Source organism: Saimiri boliviensis, chromosome 4, assembly GCF_048565385.1.
Source record: "Saimiri boliviensis isolate mSaiBol1 chromosome 4, mSaiBol1.pri, whole genome shotgun sequence".
NCBI lineage: Eukaryota > Metazoa > Chordata > Mammalia > Primates > Cebidae > Saimiri > Saimiri boliviensis.
In genome coordinates, this window is record NC_133452.1 from 146,382,501 (window position 1) to 146,397,785 (window position 15,285).

The following is a 15,285-nucleotide window of genomic DNA, read 5'->3' on the forward strand; positions in this document are numbered from 1 at the left end:
GCCTAAAAACCTGCACTGAAACACGGATACTAACTAAAAAGCAGACAGAAGAATGCCTTTCCTTTGAGAGGGGATCTGTTTTGCTTCTCAAAACAACACAACTCAAAGGGACACAGAAACCACTCTGTTGACAGGATGAGGGCACAGTGAGTGATCCTGGCTGAGTCACAGTTCCCTCAGGCTCTACTCTCCACACTCACAGCCCCCATCAGAGTCCATCCAAGTACCCACCGAATACTTGCTGCAAATATTCCGTTCAGTGGTGCAGTCTACTTCAGCTATCTTGACCCCTGCCAGACCAGGGAATTCCTTTTTAGAGAGTTCCTCCCAAGTGGGAGCCAGATTCTTACAATGGCCACACCTAGGAAGAGAAAAATGGCAGCTTTGTTGAGATTCTGGGTCGAGATCATTCACCTACACCTTGCTGCCAAGACAAGCTCTGTTTCTTCTGTATGGGACAGTCAACGATTGCCTAGAAATTTAGAAAATATCAAATTCTCCCACTAGGTACACACGAACTCTTCCTCCTCCTCCTCCCATCCCAAATGACGAACAAAAAGTTGATCCAAGGTAGACTTTGGGATAACACGACAGAAGCTAGCCAGCCTGAAAACAAGTTGAGATCCTGAGACCATTTCCATGCCACGGTGAACTGCGCTACCTGGTTTGCAAATGGAGCAGGAGCAGGGGAACAGGGCAGATGCCATGCATTTTCTAAAAAGTCACTTGAATGCCAAAGACATTTTAGATTGGATTGTTTATGGTCTCAAAATTTCAAAACCATTTTAAGGCCTCCTTGGTACTTCAGTAATTTGGCATGAGTGTCAAGGTCATGCCTAAGTTTGGTTCAAACCCTCCCTTCCACCTGACTTTGTTCCTGAGTCTCTTCTGACACCCTCCTGCCATATGGATGGCTCCCCTTCAGCAAAACGGGATCCTCTTTCTTGATACTTGATCTATGGAGCTTTAGGTTTTTAAATGTTGAAAATGATTTGAAAGGCACTGCTATGCTTCCTGCGAGTCCTATACTTAACTTTTTTACCCCTGTTAAGTTTCTCAGAAACGTGTGGAGCGTAACAAACAAGAAAACTGACACCTTTATCATGTTTAGATAAAGAACCTAATGTTGTCCTAAACACTCTGCTTTTCCAAATGGATTGTTTTATTTGTGAAGATAAAAAGTTACTCCTATTTTTTGGCTGAGGAAACCGGGGTTTCAAAGGAATTAAAAGACATCCAGGTTTACTGTATGGATCTCTCCCTACCTGCAACCCATTTCTGCTCTGGTTTCTGAGACCATGTGGCATGCAGGTTCAGGAAACTGCCTAGCGTACACAATGCCTAGAACAGAATCTACTGGATTTCTCTATAACATTACTTAAAAGAACCGAGGAGCAAAGCTACATCTTGACACTCACTGTTCAGTGCAAAAAAAAAAAAAAAAAAAAAAAAAAGGCAATTTGGAAAAGTGCAGATACCACAAAACTGAATGTGGCCATCATAATTTGCCTCCATTTTTATGTTTTCTCCAAAGGTGATAGAACTTTAAATTAGCCTCATTCTCCATATGTAATTGTTGAGTCCACTGAAGTAAATGCAACATGTGCCCAACACTGAGTCTGGAGGGATGGCAGGTGAGCTGAAAAACATGATGTGACTTAGTACACTAGGACAAAGTAGTTTCTAATTAAATAGCCACTTACCATGGAGCATAAAACTTGATGAAGGTTATTCCTTCTGCAATGGTGTCATCGAAGTTCTTCTCAGCGAGTGCCAACACAGTGCCCTTCAGGGGAGGGAAAAGCCACAGTTCAAGTACATCTCTTAAAGCTGAGCAGGGCCATGCTTTGGGATTGCAAAGCCACAAATCAGTAATTATTTTAAAAATGCAGTTATGCATGATCCTAAGTTGCACAAAAATAGCTACATAATCTAGATTTGACAAGCTACACCCAAAGGCTGGCTGCCTCTGAAGGGCAGAGAGATCAATACAAGACCCTGGGTCTCCAGCCTGGGAGATGCTGTGAGGAGGTGTTTGATACCGTTTGGGGCAGGATGACAGGTGGAGGGGGTAGCACGCTGTCTTTTGGGGATGAGGCAGGTTGAAAATCCCCAGGCCCCTGTTCTGACAACTTTCCAGGGCTCTGTGGTGTAGACCAGGCAGCCCTGGGTGTCCAAGGCTTGAGTCTGCACCTCCAGGCTTGGAGTTTCCAGAACACCAGTGAAGTCTGATCCTCACCAGCTTTTCTCACGGGCCACTCTGTTCTCCTCTCTATGCAACAGAAGGAACCGAGTTACCATAGCACAGGCAATGATATGTGTTTTACACTGAACATAAAAATGGAAAGCAGCCTGTTTTAGGTCAATTCGAAAAAGGCTGATGGAAGCTCTGGCTGAAGAATTTAAGGGAAAGGTGCTACATGGCAGTCTGCTTTAAAGCCATTCTCTCTTGACAGTTCTTTACAGAATGACGTCTATATGTTTCTCCAAAAATGGATCTGCGATTCTCTCCTGAGAGCAGGAATGGGATGATTTATCATGTGGCTAAGTGTACCAGGGCTGCTCCATTTGAGTCTGGCATCGAGTAACATATGTCAGTGACGGGGGCCAAGCGGGGCCACTGTGGAACACTACCATCTTTATGTCCAGAAACATGACGCCGCACTCGCTGAAAAGACCCACCTAATGGTGGAAAACTGTATTATAAATAGAAATGGTGCTGTGACGAAAACATCCATGGTATATAATTACACTCAATTTGGGATGACCTTTGTAACCACCATGACACATACACTCCTCCTACCTATGCGGTCCTAACAACTACAAAATCAGCTGTTTACTTCTTCAACCAAAACGTCAACTTTTAAACACCCAGGCCATCCCTGACCTATAAGAGACCAACCAGGGACGGGACGGTGGGGGTAAGGAGGCCCCATGCAGACCCACCCAGAAAGGAGGGGGTTTGTGGCTCCACTGGTTTTTCCAAATCAAACTCCTGGCCTTCAAGGAGTGGCTTCTACCTGAAGAGGATGACACGAGCACTCTCATCCAGTGCAGACCTCCTGCCGTAGCCCCAGGCTCAGGGACTGAACTGCCACTGGGCACTGCCACCTACACAGCCAACAGCCTTGAAGATCAACACCTTGAAAACCAAGCTCATCACGGTCCTCCCACTCCGGCCCCACCCCTGTGCCGAGTACCGTCCTCCACCAGATATACAGGAATCAGATTCGCCTAGGACTCTCCCTCCCTCCCCACTCTCTTCCCCACTGCGGAAACTGCATGCAGCAGGCTGGACTCCTGCTGTCTTTCTCCTCCTCACCATCCTGCAGTCACAGCTGTAGTGTGGGGCTCATCATCTTTAATGGCCTCATTCAGCAGCTTCCCACCTCCAGCTCACGTGCATGCCAGTCATCCTTCCTACAACCCCAATCTGCACAAAACCTCCGTGGGCTCCCTGTGAATATGGGATACAGTTCACGATCCTTGGCTGGCCACCCACATCCTTCCAACTCCAGCTCCTACCTCTCCTATTCTCAGGGATCCTACATTGCATCCCAACCTATCTCCCACCCTGGTCTCACAGCCCCAGCTCCTGTCCTGCAGAAACACCAGCTGATTCTCGGGCCGCGCCTCTGCTGGTGCAGCCCCTCAGTAGCAGCTCTGCCCAGCCTATCTGTCCAACACAGATCCATCCATCAGCTCCTTAGGGACACTTCCTGCCCATTTGCCCCTACCTCTCTCCAGCAACCAGCCCTGCACACACTTCTGCCCCACCCCCCTGCCGTTGGCTTGTGTGTCTTCTCCCCAGTTGCCTCAGAGACCTGTATGCTTCAGAGGCAGGAATCTGGTCTTATTTTTATTTCTTATTGGCCTAGCACATAACAAGGGCTTGATAAAGCAGAACAAATGAATCTAAAACCTCCTGCTACCTGAGTGAAGGAAGGAAATTCCTCAGTACGTCAGGACTGCCTTAAGCAGGTTACATCTATAGTCACTGGCCTGATGGCTGCAGATGCCCTCTTGGCTACGGTTCTTCTAGGGGTCTTTACAACAGGGGCAAAGGGAAATGCCAGGAGCAAGGTCAGGAACAGAATCACGGCCCCAGGGCCAGCAACCAAGATTTCACAGCAGAAACCTGCCGAGCAGAGTCATCCTTTAAAATGAATAAAGCAGAAAGGAAGGATTCTCTAGAGATTTTTGATACCAAATATTGTCTTGGGATTTGTCTCACATCTATTTCATGTTTTTAAAAGGGAAGCTTTTGTTTACACTTACCCCTGAAAGCATGCAAAAATCGATGAAAAATGTGTTGAAAACGCAGCTGTAGCTGATCATCAGAATAACTGTCCCCAAACTGTCTCAAAGCATTTGAGAGGGCCCTCTGAGGGTGGGCAGGTGGGGGGCCATGGGCCATTTATGGGGATCCCGACCCCAGCAGGTACCCACCTGGTCAGCCTCAGGCTCGGCTGCCAGCACCGGGGCCTCTGAGGGCGTGATGGTTTCCGCGGCTCCAGTCTCTGTCTGCTGCAGCTGTGACTCCACGTATTCCCTCAGTGACTCCAAATCCCGCTTTCCCTTGTACTGATCAACCTGTCCGAGACACAGGCATGCTGCTGAGTGAGTCCACTTAGGTGTTCTGAATCACTGAAGCCTTCCTCCAACCCCTGCTTGCCTAGGTCAGGTCTCCCAGCTGTCTTAGCTGTGGTGCACACGCCGTGTGAAATCTGCATGTTTGTATTTAGACAGGAATGTAGGGAGGATAACCAAATGCCTTGGCTTTGGGGAGAGAACAGTACAGGCCCCTCTTCCCTCTGCGGGGTTATGCATCCGGAAGTCTCGGGCAGAGGCCTGCCAGTGAGCTGTTGTGCTGATGGGGAACTCTGAGCCGCTGACCATTGGCCAGGCAAGAAGGGAGAGAGGCAGAACCAGACCAAGCATAAGCCTTAGCTCTGTTCAAAGGCTGAAGGTTTGTGTTCATGACCAGAGCGCAGTTACCCTACGACTGTAAGATCTGGGTTATTCTAGTGATAACCTGGGCCACTGAAATGTTTCAAGGTAGTGTAACAAATGAATTTATCTCCACAACCCAAATCTTATCAATTAAGAGAAAGACATTTACTCTGTTATTCACATTCCTCCAAACCAATGCCCTAACAATCAAGATTGGCAATTCGCTGTACCCGTTAAACCACTTGGTAGCTCAGCCTGCTGGGGTTAAAAGATGAAGAACTCTCAGTACTAAGAAGTGCAGACATACCTTTTTCCCATCTCGGAACCAGAGAAGAGTGGGATAGCCACGAACCTGGTTTCCAGAGCAGAGTTCATAGTGCTGTGTACAATCAACCTGGGAATAAAACACAGATCAACTTCCCAGTCAGTTTCTTCATGAACCTTTTTGCTAACGGGACTACTGGATGCTTTGTACTTTACAAATATTCTTTTCAAAATCCAGATTCTGTAGCAACTCTGCCAGCAAGGTGCAGTTTTTGAAGAGAATTCCCCGCTAAAATATCCCTTAGCTAAAAGGGAGCAAGGGAAAGAGATTTACTTTAGAGATAAGATTTATTGTATTAATAGCTCAGTTAAACATGCCAATTTTTAGGAGGCAACATTTTAACTCGAGCAAGTCAAGTCAGCACCTGGTAGCTGCAGTCGGGGCCGTGGCTTGACGTTTGGTGGTGGTGATGCGGGCAGCGGGAGGGGGGCTAGTCTGGCTGTCGGTGACTAGGACCCAGACCAGTTCACATGCCAGCTTAGAACTTATGCTCAAACTTAGAGGGTTTTAAAATCAAGAGGGACCAAGAAGTGAGTTTTAAAAAGGAATAGTTGGTATATAAAAAAGGTAAGACTGAAAAGATGTCAACATTATAATCTGTCCTTAATTCTATAAATTGACCAACAATCACAGCTCTTCAAGCTTTTTATTTCATCTAAATCTTATAAAAATTCTGCTTGTCCAACATTTACATGAAACATCTTGCTCTAAGTCACTGCTTTCTTTTTTCTTTTCTACCAGCACTAAAATAGGCAGGACTAAGTTGTTTTTCCCTATGTCAGCAAACGAGTGTAAAAAGATTATTTCAACACCTAAGACCCGTCAGAGAGCAGCTAATGTGCTGAACTGAAGTACAGGGAGCCTCAGCCCAAGGTCGGGAGAAGAATGCATTTTTAAGGGGCCAGTGTAACCCAGCCACATGTGCCACGGATGAAGGGCTTCGGCATGGCCACCTAGACTTGTCTGCTCATGCCTGGGTCTGCTAGGATCCTCTATGGCCATAAACCAAAAATAATCTCCCATAGAAGTTCATATAATCATTTAAAATAAGGATACAAGGAGTAGCATAAGATAGTAGACAAGATTATTTTATAATTACTTCCCCAAAATGTTCAATAAACTGATAATCATAACATGTATAATTAGTATGCATTATCACGTTTAAGAGGCAACAGTGAAAAATCCATTTAACTGACATCAAAAGTGATTACAATTTACTAAGCATCTCCCCCATGCTGAGCATCATACTAAGCAATGTACTTTCATCTGCCTGGATACCACACAGTAGATCTTAGCTCAGTTTTGCAAAGGGGGAGACAGAGGCATGGACAGGTTTTGCCCAAGGTCAGCCAGCCAGGTCAACCCAACCCCCAGGCTTCTGCTTTTGACCATCTCCCCATCCCAGGTAGATCATCCTATTAACTATCATTCATTCCTGGACATGCAGAGTTACTTCTATATACAAATCAGCCCCATGGCAAGGTAGAAAAATGAGATTTTTAAGAAAAGAAATCTGTGCATGGTATCTGGGGGGTGCTGGAAAGTGGACAAGAGTAAAAGTGTCTCATGTCCCTGGAGCTGCACTGGCTATTTCCAGAAAATCCAGTTACACAGAAGTTGTCAGACATCACTCTTGGCTTCTCTGTATAAAGTGGGAAATGCTGGCAAGAATCCCAGGCACAGTGCAAACTGAAAGAGGGTCTTCTGCGTGCGTGGGTGAGCACGGAGCCAGGGTCCTTTCAGAGAGTCCTCCTGGGTGAGGTTGAACATGGATGGTCTCCAGGTTCGGCCAGTGAACATTCTACAAGGCTCTACCCCATATCTTTGTAGAACAGGCTCTGGGGCTGCCAATTCAGATTTGGCCATCTCTTCAAAATAAACAAAGCAGCCGAGGCCATAATTTATCTCTAGGCTGTGGAAAAGCCAGCAAAACTCAAAACTAGGCTGCCATCTGTGAAGGTGAAATGAATTATCAAGTGGCACACTAAATGGAATTAATAAATCAAGTTTGCGACTTTGCACACAGAATGAATAATGGGCCACTCTGCTAATTAATCCAGCCCAAAGCAGTCCATTTCCAGTTTAATAAGGGCTTTCACTCACCTTGCCAATCTTGACAGTTTCAGAATGTTCAAGGCCCAGAGCCAGCTGCTCCCAGGTTGGAGCCAGAGCTTTGCAGTGACCACACCATGGAGCGAAGAACTTGATAAAGTGGTCGCCTGGAATGGAGAGCCAAGGCAGAGATGCGGGGGAAAGAGGAACTGTAATTTATGTCAGACTTCACTAGAGAGTTAATTGAAGAATCAGATCTTTGTCCTGCTTAGCAAATCTCAGTTTGGCATAAGCACTTTAATTGGTACAAAGGGACTCCATCACATGTGTTTCTATTCAGGGGTTCAAAATGATACTCAAAACCAAATTTGTCATTGTTGATGGACAATCAGCAATCGACTCATTACTTGGAAAACTGTAAGGGAAAGAATCAGGCATTGCTCCCGCCTCTCCTATATGACTGTACCACTGAATAACCAGGTGATAAAAGAGGGTGAGTTTCTCTTGCCTGAAAAATGAAGGGACGCTTGAATGAGTCTCAGCACTTGGCAGCCCTAACGAATGAATGGATCCACGCGCTACCTGTCATGGTTGCCCACATCCTGAAGAGACAACTGGACGTTCTGTGCGCCTACCAGCTATGAGGTCTTCCTGTGCCCCCAAAAAACATCACACTGAAACTGATTCTGTCCCCAGACCCAACTACCAATTTACAGGAAACGAAGAAATCAGGGAAACATGTAGAACACACCACAGGGATACAATGAGCAAAGTCTGGACCACGGGGAGCTCTACAGGTCAAACCACCTACGTCCTCAGCAAGAAAGAGATGTTTGGGGACAGGTCTTTCCCATGCTGTTCTCATGATGGTGAGTAAGTCTCACCAGATCTGATGGTTTTAAAAACGGGAGTTTACCTACACAAGCTCTTTTCGCCTGCCAACATCCACTTGAGATGTGACTTTCTCCTCCTTGCCTTCTGCCATGATAGTGAGGCTTCCCCCACCACGTGGAACTGTGAGTTCTCCATTAAACTTCTTTCCTTTGTAAAATGCCCAGTCTCGGGTATGTCTTTATTAGCAGTGTGAAAACAACTAATACAAGTGGTGTCCACAATGTCAGGACAGTGCCTTCTCCAAGAGGAAGGGAGGGCAGGCTGTGCCCTGGATGGGGCATGGGAGGCTGGCTGTTTCATTTCTTGAACTGGACAGTGGTTACAGTGTGACCACTCTATAAAAATTCACTCAGCCCTACCTTTGTTTTCAATTATATTTTACCATAAAACAAAGTTTAATAAAGGAAATATCACCCCCTTGGCTAGGAGCAAGAAAAAAAAAATCAAACCCTCACAGCATCATTCTTTGGACACAGAAGGTGTTTAGTCTGTTCCATTCTGACATCAGGCTGACAACACACTGAGGTCATGCTGTGGCCGGAGAGAGAACTAACCAGTGGACATGTGGCCTGGCCTCTGGGCAGGACTCTGCCACGCTAAGGCTCATGGCTGCTGCCTCATCAGCACCGCAATGATGCATTTGAAGAAAATGGTGAAAAACTTCCTTTAAAAGTTAACAACTTCCATTAAAAAATGTGCACGCCTGAAACCATGTGCAGTTGCATGGTAGACCCTGTGCTATAAGCTGGAGGCAGGCTCCCTAGGAACCCAATCAGAGTACTAATGGGAAGCCAGCAAGGGAGGGAAGCCAGCAAGGGAGGGAAGCCAGCAAGGGAAGGAAGCCACCCTGGTACCTACACGACACTGCTTTGTGGCAGTGACCCACCGTCAGAGTGGCCCACCGGAGTCGGTTTGTAACAGGTGATCTGGGGAACACATCCTGCATAGAGCCCAAGCCAACCCCAGCTGAAAACGCATTCCCATAGAGGAAAGCATGCCGAGGGGTGGCCAGAGCACTGGTATGGATGACATAACAACTTTTAACAAAAAAGGGAAAAGGCTGAAGGCCTCACGATAAGGTACTGTGGACAGTCAATGTGGTGGGGGAGGGGCTCTGACTCCCAGCAGGCATAAGTCACAAGGCCAGAGGCAAGCCATTCTCACGTTTCCAACCCAGCCTTCTAAGGGGATTTCTCTCCATGGTAGCATTTGCTAGTGGGAGCTGGCCAGGAAGCCAAATCTGCTTTCAAGTCATTCAGTGTTGAGCCAAGTTTTCTGAGACACATCTATGTGTGAATAAAGGGAGACTTAGGGTATTCACACTGAAAACTTTATGGGGATCATTCTGATATTAGGAGACCATTTTCAAAAAGTGGGATGTGGTACAGAAAGATCTTTTAAGTGTAAAGAGTAAGTAATTTGATTCATGTAACGGTGCCATTAAATTCTGGTTTTTGTTTTCTGAGACAGGGTCTCGCTCTGTCGCCAGACTGGAGTACAGTGGCGTGATGACAGCTCACTGCAGCCTTGACCTTCCAGGCTCAAGTGATCTTTCCACCTCAGCTTCTGGAGTGGCTGGGACTACAGGCATGCGCCACCACACCCAGCTAATGCTTTTTTTTAATCTTCTAGAGAGACAAGGTCTTGTTTATGCTGATCTCGAACTCCTGGGATCAAGCAATTTGCCCATCTTGTTCTCTCCAAGTGGAGGGGTTACAGGCATAAGCCATGGTGCCCAGTCTAAATTGTTTAGATAGCTTTCGTTTCTGCCTGAGGTCATCAAGCATATGATTACCATTAATACACAGGCAGACCTCTGAGATTCTGTGGGTTTGGTTTCCGACCATTGCAATAAAACTAATATCACAATAAAACAAGTCACACAAATTTTTTGGTTCCCTAGTGAATACTGAAGTTATGTTTACACTATAGTCTATTAAATGTGCAACGGCATTATTTCTTTAAAAACAATGTACCTTAATTAAAAAGTATTTTATTGCTAAAAAGATGCTGACAGAGGGATACAAAGTAAGCACGTGCTGCTGGGAAAACGGGGAGACCTGCCAGATGCTGGGCTGCCAAAATCTCCAATCCGTAAAACATGCAGTATCTCCAAAGTGCAATAAAGCAAAGAGCAATAAAACGAGGTGAGCCTGTATATAAACACTCTTATCCAAGGATGCACTGTCCAGCTAGTGTGTGGGTAATGTGTGCTTAGCATGAGACCTGGTGTTTCCGTAAGGGCACAGACAAAAGGAGAACTCATGTGAAGAGGAGGTGCACTGAACAACGGTCCCAACAGGTCCTGAAGACAGCCACCCTTTCTCAGCTCCACTGATGCTGCTAACAGCCCTTGAGCGGCAGGAAGGAAAAACCCAGCACGCCAAGGCGTAACAGTGGTTCTCCGAAGCTGGCACCAGGATGTCCCCCTTACCTTGTGCAATGTGCAGCTCAAAGTTGTTCGCTGAGAGCTCATACAGCCCCTGCTTGAGCTCAGGGGCTCTGGGTGGTTCCACTTCTGGCTCTGGTGTCTAACAGGAGGAAATAAAACAGTGATAGGTTTGACAACGGAGACACAGGGAAACCATCCAGGAAGTGACTGTGTCTGTGGGGAACCTCCTGCAGATGCCGCCCTCATCCAACGACCTGGAACCTTTGTATGATGCTGCTGTGCTGAGTGACTCCAGGTCAGGAATGGACCTCGTCAAGCCCTCGGGATGCTTCAGCAAAAAGCCTCTCGCCAGCCTCACCCTCGGCGAAAGCTCTAGGTGTGAGGCTCTAGGACAGCCGAGTGACAGCTGTCCCTACCTGAAAACCCAACCAAACAGAGCAGACAACGTAAAGGGCAGTCTCACCCTACACCCTGTCCTCTTCTTTGAAACGTACAGGGAGATTTCACATAGAACACAAAATACAACGCCTGATGGACATACTCTGAAGGGGTCAGCACTTGCAGACACCATGGTGCCCAGCACAGAGGCTCGCACCTATAATCGTAGCATTTTGGGAGGCCAAGGCAAGAGGACTGCTTGAGCCTAGCAGTTCAAGACCAGCCTAGGCAACAGAATGAGATCCATTCTCTACAAAAAAATTTTTAAAACTAGCTGAGCATGGTGATGTGTGCCTGTGGTCCCAGCTACTTGGGAGGCTGAAGTGGGAGGATCACTTGATCCCAGCGGGTGGAGGCTGCAGTGAGCTGAGATGGTGCTACTGCACTCTAGCCTGGGCAACAGGATGAGACTCTGTCTCAAAAAGTAAACAAACAAACAGAGACAGACACTAGGGTAGCAAAATGGACAAAGCTGAGAATGAGAAACTCTCGGGGCAGGAGGCCCTGCTTAGCCTTACTACACACAAATGACAGGGAAAACTGTGAGGAAGACACAAGGTGTAACAGGGATCAGAGAGAAAAGCAAGTGATGAGAAGGAAAATGCAGGTGAATGGAAGGCAACAGAGACAACCATGGTATGAACATAAGCTGCACCTTTAAGGAAGAATGTAATTCCCGTGACTAAGTCTCATACAGAAAGAGGGGAAAAGGGGCTTTTCACAAGGTGCTTCTGCCAGGACCCAAGCAGACAGCCATGTGTGCAACTGTCTAGTCACAATTCCACATTTCTCAACTTTTCAGACCAGGTACAGCTGTGGCTTCCAACCAAAGCAACCAGAAATGAGAGAAAGATAATGGAATCAGTGTTTTGCTGCAGACACGTGAGTGTATATTACTCAGCTTTAATCTGGGGGTTCATATTCCTTTTACAAAGAATATCCAAGCTAAGTTGTTAAAGGCTTGACAAGTGCTGACAGTTCAAAGCTGTGCAGGGCTGGAATCATAAAGAACCACAGAGTTTCTCTTCTGCTGCGAGCATGTCAAGACTTTCAAAGTGCTAAATACCCACACAAAAGAATGCCCCAGGGAAGGATGGCTAAATGAACAGTCAGTGAGTTCACATAAGGTGAAATCAAACACTGTGCACCACTCTCCATGAGACGTTCAAGGGCCTTTCAGTATAAAGTGCTCATTTATGGCACGTGCGGGGTCCCTAGTTGCTTCCTGAGCTCCCAGCAGACTTGAGAGCAGACCCCTGGCACGGGAACACTGAAGTGCATCCCAGAAACGGGCCGTGTCTCGCCCCACAGTGGCGGCATAAACTGATATGGTTCTTAAGAAAGCAACCTGGCAATATTCATCAAGAGCCATAAAAATGATCTTGTTTTTTTTTAATTCTTGGCCTTATAAATTCTATGTCTGGGAATACGATATTCTAAAAGTATCACTCAGAAGGAGGGGGAAACGTCCTTTCCAAAGATAAACTTGTTCCCTACAGCATTACTGATAATGGAAAAAGTATAAATAACCTAAATATCCAATGACAGAATTCGAGTTGAATTATGGCAAATCCACATAAGACATACCAATATAAAGACCACATAACTACATAAAATCAATTAATGAGATGAAACACATTTATGTAACTGTTCAAGAAAACATAGACACAAACATGGAAATATAAAAATTGCAGTAGAATGTACAAAATGGGCTGGGCATGGTGGCTCATGCCTGTAATCCCATCACTTTGGGAGGCTGAGGTGGGCAGATCAGGAGGTCATGAGATGGAGACCAACCTGGTCAACATGGTGAAACCCCGTCTCTACTAAAAATACAAAAATTAGCTGGGCATAGTGGTGCATGCCTGTAGTCCCAGCTACTCGGGAGACTGAGGCAGGAGAATTGCTTAAACCCAGGAGGCGGACTGCAAAGGGGCAGAGGTTGCAGTGAGTGAGCCCAGATCATGCCACTGCACTCCAGCACTCCAGCCTAGTGACACAGTGAGACTCTGTCTTAAAAAAAAAAAAAAAAAAACCAACAATATACAATATGACAAATTGTCTTGAGTTTAATACTGCCACACACACACACACACAAATCTAAACTTATCCCACATGAATATTAAAAAATGTATGCACTAAATTACTTAGGTATACAAATAAAGAACTTTTTAAAAAAAGTTTTCACTTAAAAAGCTAAATTCAAATTGAAGAGAATTCTGGTTTGCTGTATAAAGTTTGCATACTTAAATGTTTCCACAATAAGGCACATTGTCATTGTTTCTGGCAATTATCTGGGACCTCCTATTGCTGGGAGACACTAAAATACGTCCATCAGGTAACTGTGGTTCTGGGGTGGCATGGGGGGCCATCATGCTCCCACACTGAGGAGACAGAAAGCCCTTCGCAGAGCCTGAAACTTGGCCTCTCTGCCCTTCCCAACCAGCATGTGAGGTGCCACCTCCACTAAGGGAAATGGGCTGGTGACATGAGGTCTTTCTGCCATCCTGATACTGGCTGCTGGTTTCTTAAATAAAGCCATCATAGAATACTGGGTTTTATTTTATTTTATTTTTTGGTGAAAATTATTTAAAATTTGCTTCCTACCATCCAGTATACATGTCCCCACAGAGAGAATATTTTCATAAAGGAAACAATGTCAAATTTAAATCTATATGAAAGTCACACCTGCTCATCCAGCTTTCTTGTCAGACAAAGATGCAAATTTCCTCTCTGAGAGAGGTCTGTTGTTTTCTCTTTCAGCTAAAGTTAGGTAAGTCTCTGGTTCAGTGACACACATCACACACCAACAGTCTCAACCATACAGTCCACAGAGTCTTTTTTTTTTTTTTTGAGACAGAGTTTTTGCTCTGTTGTGCAGGCTGGAGAGCAATGGCATGATCTCAACTCCCTGCAACCTCCATCTCCCGGGTTCAAGCAATTCTCCTGCCTCAGCCTCCCAAGTAGCTGAGATTACAGGTGCCCACCACTACACCCAGCCAATGTTTGTATTTTTAGCAGAGACGAGGTTTCACCATGTTGGCCAGTCTGGTCTTGAACTCTTGGCCTCCCAAAGTGTTAGGATTAAAGGCATGAGCTGCTGCACCCAGCCAAGTTAAGAGCATCTTCACAGGTGAGGGATAGAAGTACCGAATCAGCAGCCAAGTTTCTGATTAGATCATCAGAGAAGATGGGGCAGAGCAGAAGAGCCACATGGACACACTGGAAAATGGCACCAGTAATTACGCAGCAAAGCTTCAAAAAGACATGGACACACGTGGTCCACAGACCACCATGGACCGAGTGGACACACGTGGTCCACAGAATCAGTGGATGCCTAGCTGATACAAGAAGTCAGTCTTAGGTAATTATTGAAATTGAAACTACAAAGACTTCAGATGCTCTTCCTAGCTCATCAAGATCCTACAACGTAGGAACACAGGCATCTTTCTAGGCCCTCTCCAACACAGCAGCATGACCCACCAGCTCTACCCGGCCTCCAGGGGCCTAAGCGCTCAGCATTAATCAGAAGGCACCACCCACAAAGGGACGCTTAACCAGTGGTTTATGATCATGATGCTTTATGACACAATGAAGACTTCCAGCATCAACTGGGGAGGGGGAAAGATTATGAATTTTTTTTAGTACATAACATCCTAAGCATCTACAATCTCCTGACATTAGCCTTAGTACAGGAAGTGCATTAAGACACAGAGTATTTATGGTATGAAATGATGTTATAAGCAAAGCCCATTAGGGATTGGGGACTGAGCACTAAGAAGAAAAGGAAGGATCCATGATACGGGTACAGCTGGCGGGCTCAGCCCAAGCCAGGAGGCTGCAGGTGGTGGAGGGCAAAGGTCGGGTCTTGGGAGGAGGCTCCACTGCTGGCCCGGACAAGAGAGTCTGGCTGGGCCGGGCCCTGACCCCAGGTGGTCACGTCAGTCTTGGACGCTGGGAACAGTTATGAACTGTATTACCTGTGACAGTGGCAGGGTGGCAGTGTTAACAAGGACTAGGTACTCATCTGTGATTCTCCACAAGTGACCTCCTTAAAGAGCAACTAGAGCCAGACAAGGCACAGGGTGGTGGAGAAGACAAACACCACAGCCAAACAGTGTAACTGCTGAAGCTGAGGGCCTTGTCTGACTTTTGTGCACATTTCAGTATCTCCATACCAAAAGGTTTTTGTAAAAGTTCATCTTTACCTATAATATCAATGAGCTCTAAA

General features: G+C 46.1%; 1 protein-coding gene across 1 annotated transcript in view; it reads right to left on the minus strand.

Annotated features, from left to right (window-relative positions):
- The window catches only part of TXNDC5 (thioredoxin domain containing 5), a 28,975-nt gene that overhangs the window by 2,708 nt on the left and 10,982 nt on the right, over positions 1-15,285 (minus strand). Inside the window, exons 4-9 of the mRNA XM_039462734.2 lie at positions 10,659-10,755; positions 7,382-7,497; positions 5,261-5,347; positions 4,450-4,593; positions 1,704-1,786; positions 232-361 (exon numbers count right to left, since the gene is read on the minus strand). Of these exons, the coding sequence (XP_039318668.2) occupies positions 232-361; positions 1,704-1,786; positions 4,450-4,593; positions 5,261-5,347; positions 7,382-7,497; positions 10,659-10,755 (657 nt within the window). The remainder of the gene's footprint in view (positions 1-231; positions 362-1,703; positions 1,787-4,449; positions 4,594-5,260; positions 5,348-7,381; positions 7,498-10,658; positions 10,756-15,285) is intronic.